Source organism: Haliotis asinina, chromosome 11 (assembly GCF_037392515.1).
Source record: "Haliotis asinina isolate JCU_RB_2024 chromosome 11, JCU_Hal_asi_v2, whole genome shotgun sequence".
NCBI classification, from domain to species: Eukaryota; Metazoa; Mollusca; class Gastropoda; order Lepetellida; family Haliotidae; genus Haliotis; species Haliotis asinina.
Genome location: NC_090290.1, coordinates 18,701,998 through 18,717,750, shown reverse-complemented (window position 1 = coordinate 18,717,750; position 15,753 = coordinate 18,701,998). Strand labels below are relative to the sequence as shown.

General features: G+C 43.7%; 5 protein-coding genes across 5 annotated transcripts; 4 read left to right on the top strand and 1 right to left on the bottom strand.

Annotated features, from left to right (window-relative positions):
* Window positions 1–767: 767 nt before the first annotated feature.
* LOC137255326 (coiled-coil domain-containing protein 1-like) lies at window positions 768–2,601 on the top strand. Its single transcript, XM_067792775.1, has 2 exons — window positions 768–2,549; window positions 2,596–2,601. The coding sequence occupies exons 1-2, from the start codon at window positions 768–770 to the stop codon at window positions 2,599–2,601; spliced, it is 1,788 nt and encodes a 595-aa protein (XP_067648876.1).
* Window positions 2,602–2,621: 20 nt separating this feature from the next.
* LOC137255325 (uncharacterized) lies at window positions 2,622–3,766 on the bottom strand (the record flags this gene model as incomplete). Its single annotated transcript, XM_067792774.1, has 2 exons — window positions 2,622–2,655; window positions 2,778–3,766. Coding segments are annotated over 2 exons (1,023 nt in total), but the record flags the coding sequence as incomplete, so codon positions are not given.
* A 13-nt stretch (window positions 3,767–3,779) lies between these two features.
* LOC137255324 (coiled-coil domain-containing protein 1-like) lies at window positions 3,780–4,478 on the top strand. The gene has a single exon (XM_067792773.1). The coding sequence runs from the start codon at window positions 3,780–3,782 to the stop codon at window positions 4,476–4,478; it is 699 nt and encodes a 232-aa protein (XP_067648874.1).
* A 649-nt stretch (window positions 4,479–5,127) lies between these two features.
* On the top strand, window positions 5,128–6,690 carry LOC137256205 (uncharacterized transmembrane protein DDB_G0289901-like). Its single transcript, XM_067793923.1, has 2 exons — window positions 5,128–6,091; window positions 6,203–6,690. Exons 1-2 carry the CDS (start codon window positions 5,128–5,130, stop codon window positions 6,688–6,690), a joined length of 1,452 nt encoding a protein of 483 aa, XP_067650024.1.
* A 4,214-nt stretch (window positions 6,691–10,904) lies between these two features.
* Window positions 10,905–11,795, top strand: LOC137256206 (uncharacterized). The gene has a single exon (XM_067793924.1). It carries the CDS (start codon window positions 10,905–10,907, stop codon window positions 11,793–11,795), a length of 891 nt encoding a protein of 296 aa, XP_067650025.1.
* Window positions 11,796–15,753: the final 3,958 nt, after the last annotated feature.

Below are 15,753 nucleotides of genomic sequence, written 5' to 3'. Positions count from 1 at the left end.
GTTGGAAGCTAATTACCAGCTGATTACTAATGTGGAACCTTCAGGCTGAATTCACTGTGTTTTTATTGCATTTAATCACACACCTTTTCCTAATGAGAAATAGGATACAAGGGGTCATGGATACTACCACGGGATACGCTCTTGCAGATGAATAACTCTTGTCAAAAAGCATACATTGGTCTTCATTGCAAATTTGGTGTCAAATGAGCTTATGTTTTACAATAAAATTTTACATTATTTATTGACTAATTAACTAGACATAAATGATAAAGCGGGTACATGGACTTACATCACTGATGAAAAGAACTTTGCTTCAGCTTACAAGCGATACGTAATATACGTACTGGAAAGATCCAAGCGTTATGATACGGATCGATATATTGTTGAGGCAGCTAAAGAATCGGGTGCTCAGACTTGATTGGTGAAACCTATAGATCAGTTAACGTATACTAGTATTCAAAATGTGAGAATTCAGATAACAGCAGTATATACCACTGAAATACAGCAGACGATAACACTTACTAGTGTAAGGAGTGAGGGTAGATTTACGCCATAGTCAGCAATATTCCAGCTATATGGCGATGGTCTGTAAATAAACTGGACCAGACAATCCAGTGATCTACATCACGTGAATCCATCTACGCAATTGCGACCGATGACATGTGTCAACCAAGTCAGCGACCACCCGATCTCGTTAGTGCCACTTACGACAAGCATTGGTTACAGAAGATCAATTCCAATCCAGATCTTCACGGTGCGATGCAGTAATGGATAACGCTGACGATGCACCGATAGATAACGTTGACAATGTTGCGGTAGATGTCACTGACGATGCACCGATAGATAACGTTGACAATGCTGCGGTAGATGTCACTGACGGTGCACCGATAGATAACGTTGACAATGTTGCGGTAGGTGTCACTAACGATGCACCGATAGATAACGTTGACAATGTTGCTGAGGATGAAGCACTAGATGATACAGACGATGTAGTGGTAGATAACACTGAGGATGTACTAGATGATACTGACGATGTAGTGGTAGCTAACACTGAGGATGAAGCACTAGATGATACTGACGATGTAGTGGTAGATAACACTGAGGATGAAGCACTAGATGATACTGACGATGTAGTGGTAGCTAACACTGAGGATGAAGCACTAGATGATACTGACGATGTAGTGGTAGATAACACTGAGGATGCACTAGATGATACAGACGATGTAGTGGTAGATAACACTGAGGATGAAGCACTAGATGATACTGACGATGTAGTGGTAGATAACACTGAGGATGAAGCACTAGATGATACTGACGATGTAGTGGTAGATAACACTGAGGATGCACTAGATGATACAGACGATGTAGTTGTAGATAACACTGAGGATGAAGCACTAGATGATACTGACGATGTAGTGGTAGATAACACCGAGGTTGAAGCACTAGATGATACTGACGATGTAGTTGTAGATAACACTGAGGATGAAGCACTAGATGATACTGACGATGTAGTGGTAGATAACACCGAGGTTGAAGCACTAGATGATACTGACGATGTAGTGGTAGATAACACTGAGGATGAAGCACTAGATGATACTGACGATGTAGTGGTAGATAACACTGAGGATGAAGCACTAGATGATACAGACGATGTAGTGGTAGATAACACTGAGGATGCACTAGATGATACAGACGATGTAGTGGTAGATAACACTGAGGATGAAGCACTAGATGATACTGACGATGTAGTGGTAGATAACACTGAGGATGAAGCACTAGATGATACAGACGATGTAGTGGTAGATAACACTGAGGATGAAGCACTAGATGATACAGACGATGTAGTGGTAGATAACACTAAGGATGCACTAGATGATACTGACGATGTAGTGGTAGATAACACTGAGGATGAAGCACTAGATGATATTGACGATGTAGTGGTAGATAACACTGAGGATGAAGCACTAGATGATACTGACGATGTAGTGGTAGATAACACTAAGGATGCACTAGATGATACTGACGATGTAGTGGTAGATAACACTGAGGATGCACTAGATGATACTGACGATGTAGTGGTAGCTAACACTGAGGATGAAGCACTAGATGATACTGACGATGTAGTGGTAGATAACACTGAGGATGAAGCACTAGATGATATTGACGATGTAGTGGTAGATAACACTGAGGATGAAGCACTAGATGATACTGACGATGTAGTGGTAGATAACACTAAGGATGCACTAGATGATACTGACGATGTAGTGGTAGATAACACTGAGGATGAAGCACTAGATGATACTGACGATGTAGTGGTAGATAACACTGAGGATGAAGCACTAGATGATACAGACGATGTAGTTGTAGATAACACTAAGGATGCACTAGATGATACTGACGATGTAGTGGTAGCTAACACTGAGGATGCACTAGATGATACTGACGATGTAGTGGTAGATAACACTGAGGATGAAGCACTAGATGATACTGACGATGTAGTGGTAGATAACACTGAGGATGAAGCACTAGATGATACTGACGATGTAGTGGTAGATAACACTGAGGATGAAGCACTAGATGATACTGACGATGTAGTGGTAGATAACACTGAGGATGAAGCACTAGATGATACAGACGATGTAGTGGTAGATAACACTGAGGATGAAGCACTAGATGATACAGACGATGTAGTGGTAGATAACACTAAGGATGCACTAGATGATACTGACGATGTAGTGGTAGATAACACTGAGGATGAAGCACTAGATGATACTGACGATGTAGTGGTAGCTAACACTGAGGATGAAGCACTAGATGATACTGACGATGTAGTGGTAGATAACACTGAGGATGCACTAGATGATACTGACGATGTAGTGGTAGATAACACTGAGGAAGCACTAGATGATACAGACGATGTAGTGGTAGATAACACTGAGGATGAAGCACTAGATGATACTGACGATGTAGTGGTAGATAACACTGAGGATGAAGTACTAGATGATACTGACGATGTAGTGGTAGATAACACTGAGGATGCACTAGATGATACTGACGATGTAGTGGTAGATAACACTGAGAATGAAGCACTAGATGATACAGACGATGTAGTGGTAGATAACACTGAGGATGAAGCACTAGATGATACTGACGATGTAGTGGTAGATAACACTGAGGATGAAGCACTAGATGATACTGACGATGTAGTGGTAGATAACACTGAGGATGAAGTACTAGATGATACTGACGATGTAGTGGTAGATAACACTGAGGATGAAGCACTAGATGATATTGACGATGTAGTGGTAGATAACACTGAGGATGAAGCACTAGATGATACTGACGATGTAGTGGTAGATAACACTGAGGATGAAGCACTAGATGATACTGACGATGTAGTGGTAGATAACACTGAGGATGAAGCACTAGATGATACTGACGATGTAGTGGTAGATAACACTGAGGATGAAGCACTAGATGATACTGACGATGTAGTGGTAGATAACACTGAGGATGAAGCACTAGATGATACTGACGATGTAGTGGTAGATAACACTGAGGATGAAGCACTAGATGATACTGACGATGTAGTGGTAGCTAACACTGAGGATGAAGCACTAGATGATACTGACGATGTATTGGTAGATAACGCTGAGGATGAAGCACTAGATGATACTGACGATGTAGTGGTAGATAACACTGAGGATGCACTAGATGATACTGACGATGTAGTGGTAGATAACACTGAGGATGAAGCACTAGATGATACTGACGATGTAATGGTAGATAACACTGAGGATGCACTAGATGATACTGACGATGTAGTGGTAGATAACACTGAGGATGAAGCACTAGATGATACAGACGATGTAGTGGTAGATAACACTGAGGATGAAGCACTAGATGATACTGACGATGTAGTGGTAGATAACACTGAGGATGAAGCACTAGATGATACAGACGATGTAGTGGTAGATAACACTGAGGATGAAGCACTAGATGATACTGACGATGTAGTGGTAGATAACACTGAGGATGAAGCACTAGATGATACAGACGATGTAGTGGTAGATAACACTGAGGATGCACTAGATGATACAGACGATGTAGTGGTAGCTAACACTGAGGATGAAGCACTAGATGATACTGACGATGTAGTGGTAGATAACACTGAGGATGAAGCACTAGATGATACAGACGATGTAGTGGTAGATAACACTGAGGATGAAGCACTAGATGATACTGACGATGTAGTGGTAGATAACACTGAGGATGAAGCACTAGATGATACAGACGATGTAGTGGTAGATAACACTGAGGATGAAGCACTAGATGATACAGACGATGTAGTGGTAGATAACACTGAGGATGAAGCACTAGATGATACAGACGATGTAGTTGTAGATAACACTGAGGATGAAGCACTAGATGATACTGACGATGTAGTGGTAGATAACACTATCTGCAGCAGTAGATAGTGAGTGAATGAGTATGGTTTTACGCCGCTATTAGCAATATTCCAGCAACATCACAGCTGTGGACACCACGGCCTGACGCATTGTACCCATGTGGGTTATCGAACGTGTGACGAGTGAACGCTTTAACCATTAAGCTACCCAACAATCCCTGAAGTGGTAGATAACACTAATGATACGTCTGTAGATGACACTGACGTGTATCAGGTACCATTTAAATTAGGTTTGCTCAATGAAAAAGATATAAAAACGTGGAGACACAGTTAGCAGTCTTACCTGGGATTTTCACAATGTACGTTCTACTAATCACAAAAGTTCGAATAAATTGAATCGGTCAACCGACTGTAAGAAAATCAATCTATAATAAAAGTATTCGTCTATTTCGACTTTTTGCTGCAATTATATGCACTTATATTTTCAACTTCTTCTGGTTGGAAAAAATCAATTTCTGATACGACCTAACATTACACCTTTTTACAATCATGGTCATTGCCCCGCTTGTAACGGTGGTCGCTCCTTGGACTGGGAAGGTGAACAACGACCCCCTGGCTATTGGCTGCTGGGGGACGTCCCCACACCTCAATCTGGAGACAGATATAACCCTCGACCCTCCAGTGTCCAGTCACAATCACTTGGTCAGTGTAGAGTCACTATGGTCAGCCAAATCGTCGTAGCTCTGTGTGTGGTGGTCGGGTTCGCCTCTCAATATGTGTATGCTCAGTGGTCGGGCATGAATCAGGGACAGGGCCAAGGTCAAGGTCAGATGGGAGGATTAGGCGGAAGTGCATGGGGCACGAACCAAGGTCAAGTTCAATTAGGTGGATGGGACAACAGTGCGTGGAACATGGATCAGGGTGATGGATTTGGTCAAGGTCAAGGTCAGTTTGGTGGATGGGGCATAGGTGCTTTGGGCATGGGACAAGGAGGGTGGGGACAGGCACAACCTGCTGGTTTAGGAAGGGGCGGCATGTTCCAGCAAGACCCCAACCAGTACCAGACCTGTATCGCCAAGAACTCGAATGGGGACGAGATGAAGGTTACCTTCAGCCTTGGCAACAACAACAACAACCCGTGGTTTGGAAACCGATTTGGCAATGCCCTTCGTCTTACAGCTCGCATCTCCTCCAACCAAGCGGCAACTCTCCAGGGTCAGTTCCAGTTGGTCGTCACTGAATACTCCCGCACTGAAGAGGTGTGTTCCAGTCGTGCTCTCGGCGATATCCTGACCGACCGTACCTGGTGGAGTCAGTCTCGTACTCCCCGCGGCATCCTGGGCACCCCCTTCACCATCTACCAGGGACAGACCGCCACATCCTCCGAGACCGTGGAGAACCTGTCCTTCGAGGAGCTGACCGGTCGTGGACTGGCTCTATGTCCCTCTCATCAGATCTTTGGGTCCACTTGCAGAGATGTCATCCCTCTGTGCTGCAAGATCGGCTACGACAGTCGACCTGCCACCACCTCATTCACCAACCAGAACCAGCTCTTCGGCCAGGGACTTCTTGGCATGCAGAACCCAGGTAGCAACAACAATGTAGGCGGTTTCGGACAAGGGATGACAGGCGGAATGGGAGACGGAAACATGAACACTGCAGGTGGACAAGGACTTCAAGCAGGTATGATCCCCTCTGGATTGAACGCCGGTATGAACCAGGGTCTCCCCTCTGGACTCAACAGTGGTATGAACCAGGGGCTCCCATCTTCACTGAACACTGGTATAAACCAAGGTGTCCCCCCTGGCATGAACCAGGGACTTCCCTCTGGAATGAACGGCGGTATGAACCAAGGACTTACCTCTGGAATGAACGGTGGTATGAACCAGGGGCTTCCATCTGGAATGAATGGTGGTATGAACCAGGGACTTCCCTCTGGAATGAACGGTGGTATGAACCAGGGGCTTCCATCTGGAATTAATGGTGGTATGAACCAGGGACTTCCCTCTGGATTGAACAGTGGTATGAACCAGGGGCTTCCATCTGGAATGAATGGTGGTATGAACCAGGGACTTCCCTCTGGATTGAACAGTGGTATGAACCAGGGACTTCCCTCTGGATTGAACAGTGGTATGAACCAGGGACTTCCATCTGGAATGAACGGCGATCTAAACCAGGGCCTTCCATCAAGAATGAACGACGGTATGAACCAGGGACTACCCTCCGGGCTGAACGGAGGTATGAACCAGGAACCTCTAGCCGGATTGAACGGCGGTTTCTAGAGTCGGGAATCTAACTGCCACGCTGGACTTTGATGGAAGTTTATAGTGTTTGGTAGTTTTCTGTGGGAATAAATCTGGATAGTTTCATTTTGTTGTTGTTAGTATCAGAATTCCTTCGCCTTGGTTGCGAGCTTTTTACAGTTTGTTGTTGCATAACGCCAGTCAAGCAAACTTAGTCTGAGTACTTTTCGGTACACTCCACTACGGAGTCCAACAAAACCTAGTTGGAGGTCGCGTCAAGTAACCTTCGAGACTGACCAGTCAGAACACAGCTTACCAAATCGCGAAAGTGGACAATCGCACATACCTTTTGAACTTTTACTTGGAAAGATTTGTAACCGAACGATTCCGAATGCTATTTCCCAGACGTTCATTACCGGCTAAAGCACATGCAGCAAGCTACAGTACTGTCAACAGTGAGTAAACAGTCGCTGAAAATAACGTGTTTGTCAATATTCAAGGATGCCATCGGAAATATTAACTGTTTGTAACCATGTCATCAGGAAGCCCTAAGGATATATACTACAGGTCAAATACATGTGTTTTATGCTGCTTTTTGTCTATTAGGGGATTAGTGTCAGTGTCTAGCGATTTTTTAAAGTCCCACCAAGCTCTAAACAGTAACCTTTGTCTGATTAGTTAAATCCGCCCTCTCGCGTTTGACTGGACGGCCATAGGTCGCTAAAAGGTTACCTGATGCGACCTCCTACTAGGGTTTGTTAGACTCAGTAGTGGAGTGTGACGAATAGTACCGACACTAAGTGCACAGTGCATAACGCCACACTCAGAAATATTCCAGCTATATGGCGGTGATCTGTAAATAATCACGTGATCAACAGCATGAACACGGATCAACTGGGATACCATTGCATGTGTTATAAGTGAGCGAGGTTTACCAGCCGTTAGTCGTCTCTCTAGGTTGCTCCCGGGTCTCTTTTTACAGTAATTTAATTACACCATGCCGTGTCACCTTAAGCACATGGCGTGTCAACCTTAAGCACATGAAAGTCTGGCGTGATGTTGGCCAGGATTGATGTCTGATGATGAACACAGATCAGTTTGGTGAAAATGGGGCCGAAAAACAATATATATATATTATGATATATTATGAAATGTATATATGTACATAATTCATTTCAAAAGTGTTGACATATTCAAAACACTCACTATATTGATACACACGCGCTCGCGCGCGCACACACAAACTAAGAACTAAGCACTAGACGCCGAAAGAAACGTTACCCTCGTTCCTAATGACGGAGGTAACTATCGTTGTGTTGTTGATGCGTGGACGTCCACATGTTGGTCTATCTACAGTGATCCCACTCTCTAGCGCTGAATAAGTCATATAACTGCGTTATGGTGGCATCCGAGGACGGTGGCAGCTGCATTATATATCAACCCCATCTGCACTATCCCACTTTCTCTTTCTCTCTCTCTCTCTCTCTTCTTTCTCTCTCAGTTAATCGTGGCATATTTCCCGCACTTGTGTATCATATCATGCAATCTAGTCTCTCTTCATACCCTATAGATTCATTTTACACGTGAAATAGATGCAAATGCTGCTTTAATACTGCTACGGTTTGGCGAGTTTTGGGTGGGCGTTCATTTATTTGGTATATGACAAGCGTAGGGGAGGGGTGGGGGAATCACTTACTTTATACACTAATTTTTGAGGGAGGAGGTAGGGGGAGCATTCACATTGTTCATGCAACTCCATAAAAATCATCACATTGTGCTGGGCAGTTCAGTAGGCGGAGGTATACACTCCCTTGTCGAGCGCTGCTTCAACGTTACGGTCGATTATTCACAGACCGCCGCCATGCAGCTGGAATATTGCCGAGTGCGGCGTAAAACTAAACTCACTTACGCACCATGATTGACATTGCAACAGGATCATGCCCGGCCTTACACGGCTAGGGTTGCTATGGCTCTCCATCAGCAAAACATTGATCAACCACTGCCTTGCCCTGCAAATTCACCGGATCTTTCACTCATGGTACATGGTATATATATGTGGGATGAAATGGGTCGACGTCTACGCCGGATGCGAAATCCGCATGATAACGTTCGTGATGTGGCAGCAGAGATGTTATGCTGTATTTTCAATACTTACCAAATGAAGGTGACAAAGATTTTCCTCCATTGCTGTTATACACACATGGGCAATAATTTAGCAGCACCAGACTGCAAGGACATTTTTTTAAAAATTTTGATCCAAACAGGGGATCGCACCGTAGCGAATATTCACCTTTTCCTCAGTGAATATCACTTGTCCATGGTTGATAAATCATTGGGTCAGTCCAAACTTAAGTCAATAGTTCCTCTTTATTCATGCGACACAAAGATAAAACACGACTCTATATATACACTATATAACTAAGGTAGCTTAGTCATAAAAGCGTTCTCTCGTCACGCCGAAGACCTGGGTTCGATTCCCCACATGGGTATTTGTGTGAAGCCTATTTCTGGTGTTCCCCGCCATGATATTGCTGAAATTTTGCTAAAAGCGGCGTAAAACTAAACCCACTGAATTCTGAATCAGTATCACCACAGGGGCGTAGCGATGCCTACTTTGTTCATTTGCAACAAACAGGAGGGATCAGGAGTTTACGTTATGCGTTATGATTTTAGCCGAGTGGGGTCAGATCTGCATATCTGTTATCTGTGAAGATCCAGAAGAGAACTGATCTTCAGTAACCTATGCGTGTCTTAAGAGGTGACTAACTGGACACAGTGGTCAGGCTCGCTTGACACACGTCATCGTGTCCCAGCTGCGTAGATCGATGCTCATGATCTTGATCACTGGGTTGTCTGGTCCAAAGTTGATTATTTACAGACCACCGCCATATGGCGTAAACCTAAACTCACTCACTATTATATTGACTTCACGCGAGATTAACATAACACTGTGTCAAATTGTGTCACAGAAACCAATCAGATTAAATAAAATTAGAAGTCATATAATAATACATGATAATGACACGTTGCCGCAGTCGCCAACTCTTGTAATGCCTCTAGTCAATATTGACTCAAATCTCTTGTGTGTTTCAGTGAAAATTATCGATTGCCCTTGACTTAGGATCAACACGCTTCCAGGCGAAAAGTAAGACCTCGATCAAATAACCAAAACTCGCCAAGAATCCAACAGCCTGAAAATGTACAGAAATCAAAAGCACAACAAAGTGATGGTAATGAGGGTATAAGAGTGATTGAGTTTACTTTTGCGCTGCTGTTAGCAACATTCCACGTAAATGAAGATCCATTTTGGGAATCGAATCCGTGTCTCCGGCGTGACGAGCGAACATTTTAACCACTGGGCTACCCAACTGCACCATGTAGTTACAGGACGCCGTCATATAGAGAGAATACATGTATTGCTACAAAACATATGCCTAATTGTTTTATAATAGATAGGAGCTCGTCTTCACTGAAAATACGTTTAGTTGTATTCACGGTGGGCAAGGTTTTTAAAAATACTAGTACATGCATAGATTTTACTATATATTACCTATTTATCATATTATTTAATGAAATCAAGATGTCCTACGTTCGTATGTAAAGAGCGAAATACGACTTACTTACCACATTTACGGTAACTTGGTATGTATTATTTGTATTTGCTTCTATATATGAGTATAGTACCATAATATTTATTTCAGACAACACATATATGTCAAGAACATGAACCAAGACCTCGCAGAATTGCTACTTGTGTTTACTTTGAAATCTGAAATAAAAAAAATCAATAAAACAAATATAACATAAAAAAATTATTTATCCATTCCCGCTGTATGTCCAGTGTTCGATTTACAAGCATGTGTAACAGGTGGCCAAAAAAATTGAAATAAATGAAAAAAAAACCCAGTCCCAACGGTACATTAGCACCACTGTCTTCAACAATTTCTTCAAATTTCTATTTTCTTATGACATAGTCGCATATGACTGCCGAGACATTTTGGTGATATTTAACAAAGAATATCGATTACCCTCGCGCAGGTTTGTGTAACTGCATGACCATTATAATTAAGTTTCACCCGAGGCTTCACAATAACAATCAGCTGGTAATTAGCTTCTGACGTCATGCTGTTGTAAGAGGAAGACCCACACACACCTTGGTCAAATTTATGGCCCCGCACCTCGAGAGATGTACATATAACCTGAGTTCGACAGTGGTCAGACATTCTCAATCGGTCAGTCAGTCCACAAACAACATGGTCCATCAACTCGTCGCTGTGTGTGTGGTGTTGGGGCTCGCCTCTCACCAGGTGGATGCCCAGTGGTGGGGCATGGGTCAAGGTCAAGGTCAAATGGGAGGAATGGGAGCTGGTGCAGTTGGTGGAGGAGGGTGGGGCAACAACGTGTTCCAACCGCTGAATCCCAATTTGAGGGAAGACAACACCCTGTACCAGACCTGTATCGCCAAGAACTCCAACGGCGACGACATGAAAGTCACCTTCAGCCTTGGCAACAACAACAACTTCAACAACCCGATATTTAACCGATTCGGTGGAGGTCGTAACCTGCGTCTCTCAGCTCGCATCGCCTCTAACCCTTCTTCAACTCTTCAAGGTCAGTTCCAGTTTGTCGTCACTGAATACTCCCGCACTGAAGAGGTGTGTTCCAGTCGTGCTCTCGGCGATATCCTGACCGACCGTACCTGGTGGAGTCAGTCTCGTACTCCCCGCGGCATCGTGGGCACCCCCTTCACCATCTACCAGGGACAGACCGCCACATCCTCCGAGACCGTGGAGAACCTGTCCTTCGAGGAGCTGACCGGTCGTGGACTGGCTCTGTGTCCCTCTCACCAGATCTCTGGGTCCACCTGCTTGGACGTCATCCCTCTGTGCTGCAAGATCGGCTACGACAGTCGACCTGCCACCGCCTCATTCACCAACCAGAACCAGCTCTTCGGCCAGGGACTTCTCGGCATGCAGAACCCAGGTGGCAACAACGGTATGGGAAGTGGATTCAACCAGGGACTGGGCGGCGGACTTTCTCAGGGAATGAACCAGGGACTTCCCTCCGGAATGAACGGAGGATTCGGTCAAGGTGGACTCCCCTCAAACAACGATGTTTCTCCAAACATGGGACTCTCCTTCTAGACACTGTGATATGCCAGCCTGATGTTCGTTTTGCATAATAATGGTGTCTTGAATTACTTGCGTTATACAAAATTATCCAAAATTATTCACGTGTATGCATGTATGTTGTGTTTCAACATCCGTTCTGCTCATGAGGAAACAAATATTTCTGCTTAGGAATGAGTTGGTGTGTTAATGACTTCATGTGATTTGAGTTTCCAATTACTTAAAATATTTTTGTAATAAAACATAAATTCATTACGTTTGTTTATTATTACATATTTATATCAGGGGCTCCTTTCACGAAACAGCTGTTACTAAGGTTATCCTTAATTAGCATTCTTTAACATTGCACTAAGGTTATCTTAATGACTAACGAACGCCTAAGTGCTTAGTGAAGGATGTCCAGGGGCTCCACTCGCGAAGCAACCTTTACTAGTGTCAACCTTAGCCCCCCTTCTTTAACATTGCTTGAAGGTTATCTTTTTGACTTACGTGACCCGTGAAGGTCCGGGGTAGAAGAGGTCTTCAGCAACCCATGCTTACCATAAAAGGCGACTATGCTTGTCTTAAGAGGCAACTAACGGGATCGGGTGGCCAGGCTCGCTGACTTGGCTGACACATGTCATCGGTTCCCAATTGCGCAGATCGATGCTCATGTTGTTGGTCACTGGGTTGTCTGGTCCAGAATCGATTATTTACAGACCGTCGCCATATAGCTGGAATATTGCTTATTGCGGCATAAAACTAAACTTACTCACTAATGACTTACGAACGCCTAAGTCCTTTGTGCAAGGAGGCCCAGGATCCGGTTGTATCAAACTTTTATTAAAGCTTTAATCGTTAATTATACTATGATTAGTTAATCACTGATTATCTTCAGTTGCATGAAACCCTTAATAAATGAATCCCTTCATGAATCTATCATTAAGCTAATGAAGGTTTGGGTGGGTGTGTGTGGGGTGGGGTGGGGGGTATCATTAGCCGTATCATCATGGCAGACAACATGACGTTCCATCAACTATCTACCCGAAAACTCTCTTATTTGGCATTTTGAAACATATTTGCCTTTATTTCTTTGGACGTTCTATTGCTTATCCCCAGAGTGTTGATCTGGGCCATTATTTTGTCCCATATCTGCTTTTTGTCATTAGGAATGAAGTTAGTTTGTTGTTTGACACACCGATGTGATCTTCTGCTAGGTCTGTTAGAAGTTGTATTTCACAACCTTCAACAATTTTACTACGATTTCTGACGACGGCCATCATGCAGATGATAGCTTAGTGTTTACGGGCAGTGCATTAAGGATAATAATTAGGGGTGAAGGAACAAATTTTATGGATGATCAACTTCTTTATTTTCACAATGGAGACGTTTCTGTATGGATTCGTAAACCGTTTTCAAGCATATGGGCGGAAAAGGTGTAACAGTTTATATATAGGTACATGAGATATTGCTGAGGAGATTAACGATAACAACAACATAATTGAGGAGATAACAAAAACATTCAAAGGGTATAACTAGAGTTGATTATATAATCAGTAATGAGTGTGAAGCCGGGTGTGGGGTGGGGGATTACAGTGTTGAGGGGACCATTTAATGGAGGATTAGTGACGGAAGTCAGAAATTAATATTTCTTGATTAAAGTGTCGGATTGGTTAGGTAGAAATGTACCCTGATCCCTGCTTATAGAACGGTTGTGTCTGTGGATGTGAATAGCTTCTGCCAATTTTCTCTGCTTGTAATCATGTTTGTTGCCGGAGAGTGTTTTATTAGTGTCCCAATTGATTTTGTGGTCAGGAAATTTGGTGATGTGTTCCGAAATGGCTGATTTTTTGTCTGGTTTGTTTGTTGATGTCTTGTGTTCTTTGATGCGAATGTTTAGTGGTCTGGATGTTTCCCCAATGCAGTTGCTGCCACAGTTGCAGCTGATGTTGTATACCACACCCTTAGGCTCTTGTTTTGTTGTGGGGTGTTTCCTACCATATACCCTGATGATGGTTTTGATGGGTGTGGCTGTGGTGAAGTATGTGTCGATACCTGCTTGTTGCTTGAGTAGACAGCTAATGTGGTGTGATGTTTTGCCAATGTAAGGAAGTGATGCGAACAGGTGCTGAGTCAGACTTGGTATCCTCCCAAAACTTCCACATCCCAAAACTTCCACATCCCAAAACTTCCACATCCCAAAACTTCCACAGCTTATAACAACAACTTTTCTGGTTGAGTGCACACACTCTAGCATACAGATTACCCCTGTTTAAATGGATTAACCCATCTGTCAGTAAGAAATACAAACACACAGTCATGTAATTACATAGTCATATATCAGACTTAGTAGTTTTGGATTTAGGTGCGGGGTTGATGGTGGAGTTGATGATGCGGTCAACAAGTTTAGTGGGATAGTTGTTGGGTTGGGTAAAGACGTGCCTGAGATGATTTAGTTCGGGTTTAGTGGGGAGAGTTTACAGCACAGCGGGTGGGGGTGGAGATAACGCCGGTTTTAGTTCTGAGGGGGTGATTAGAATCAAAGTGGAGGCATTGGTCAGTGTGGGTAGGTTTGCGATAGACAGAGGTTTGGATAGTGTTGTCAGTATTGCGGGTGACAAGGACGTCAAGAAAGGGTAACTGTGAGTTGTTTTCAGTTTCAACCGTATATTGGATGCGGGGAGGCTGATGGTTAAGATGTTGGAGAAGTTCAGAGGGGTCATTGTCGTGCGGGAGAACAACAAAGGTGTCATCAACCTTCCTGAACCAGCAGGTTGGTTTGATTAGTGAAGGCCATGGAGATGGCCATGGTAAGTGGAGGTGGTGGAGTTAGAGATGTGCTGCAGGATGGAGTCAGTACAAAGGTTTGTGTCAAGAGGGGTGTCAAGGGTGTCAAGGCGGTTACGGAGAATGTGCAGGGTTTCATTAATGGGAACACTGGCAAAGAGATCAACAACAAGCCAGAAGGTGGCGGGTAGCCTAGAATTTAAAGCGTTGGCTTGTCACGCCGAAGGCCTGAACGCGTTTGTGACAAACATGCGGGTCAAGTAATCTGTACGAATAGACTTGGTTGCTACAGGTACATTGGCCATTAAGCACGTGCAATACATGCTGACTGTGGCGTGGAATCGATGAGGCTACTGTTTAACACGTGTCTCGTTGGGCAATTTAATCAGCAAAACACCGTCACGACACGAAATTGAACTCTTCAATATTAGATGACAACCTGTTTCCCTTTTGTTTCAAATGGAATGTTCTGGAGGGCGTTCCCAAATATGCAAATTGGGGTCGATTGTGGCTCGTCTAATACTTGTCAAGCAGTAGCGAGTGAAAACTTTTATGGGTAGTACACAATGTAGCCTTCTCCTTTTAAGACAGTATGTATTCCCTGTTGACCAATGGGGCCCGTGAAGATTCGGGGTAAAATATATCTTCAGCAACCCATGCTTGCCATAAAAGGCCACTATGCTTGTCGTGAAGGGCGACTGACGGGATCGAGGTAGACAGGCTCGCTGACTTGGCTGACACATGTCATCTGTTCTCACTTACACGCATCAATGTCCATGCAGTTGATCACTTAATTGTCTGGTCCATTTGATCACTGGATTGTCTGGTCCAGACTCGATTATTTACCGACCCCCGCCATATAGCTGGAATACTGCTGAGTGCGGCGTAAAACTAAACTTACTAATGTCACGATGGCGTTGGTCTTAGAGTCAGCATTGTCTGTGTCATTCACATAGTCACCGCCATCTTAAGGTTGTTTACAATGAAAACAACTATTAAAATTAAAACATCTACTGTGATGATTTTTATGGAAAAGCATGCAAAATGCGAATGAATGATTCCTCTAAAATGCATGTACAAAGTCACGCACGCACACACACGCACACACACACACACACACACACACACACACACACACACACACACACTCAAACACCAGCATGTTATGTTTAAAATCAATGACAACATACACAATTGTTGAACACAC

What these genes read in the sequence shown, in the direction of transcription:
- LOC137255326 (XM_067792775.1), top strand. Translation starts at nt 768, where the DNA reads ATGGATAACGCTGACGATGCACCGATAGATAACGTTGACAATGTTGCG.
- LOC137256205 (XM_067793923.1), top strand. Translation starts at nt 5,128, where the DNA reads ATGGTCAGCCAAATCGTCGTAGCTCTGTGTGTGGTGGTCGGGTTCGCC. An exon ending in TGGACAAGGACTTCAAGCAG is followed by an intron (nt 6,092 to 6,202) that starts GTATGATCCCCT and finishes GTATAAACCAAG; the next exon opens with GTGTCCCCCCTGGCATGAAC.
- LOC137256206 (XM_067793924.1), top strand. Translation starts at nt 10,905, where the DNA reads ATGGTCCATCAACTCGTCGCTGTGTGTGTGGTGTTGGGGCTCGCCTCT.
- LOC137255324 (XM_067792773.1), top strand. Translation starts at nt 3,780, where the DNA reads ATGGTAGATAACACTGAGGATGCACTAGATGATACTGACGATGTAGTG.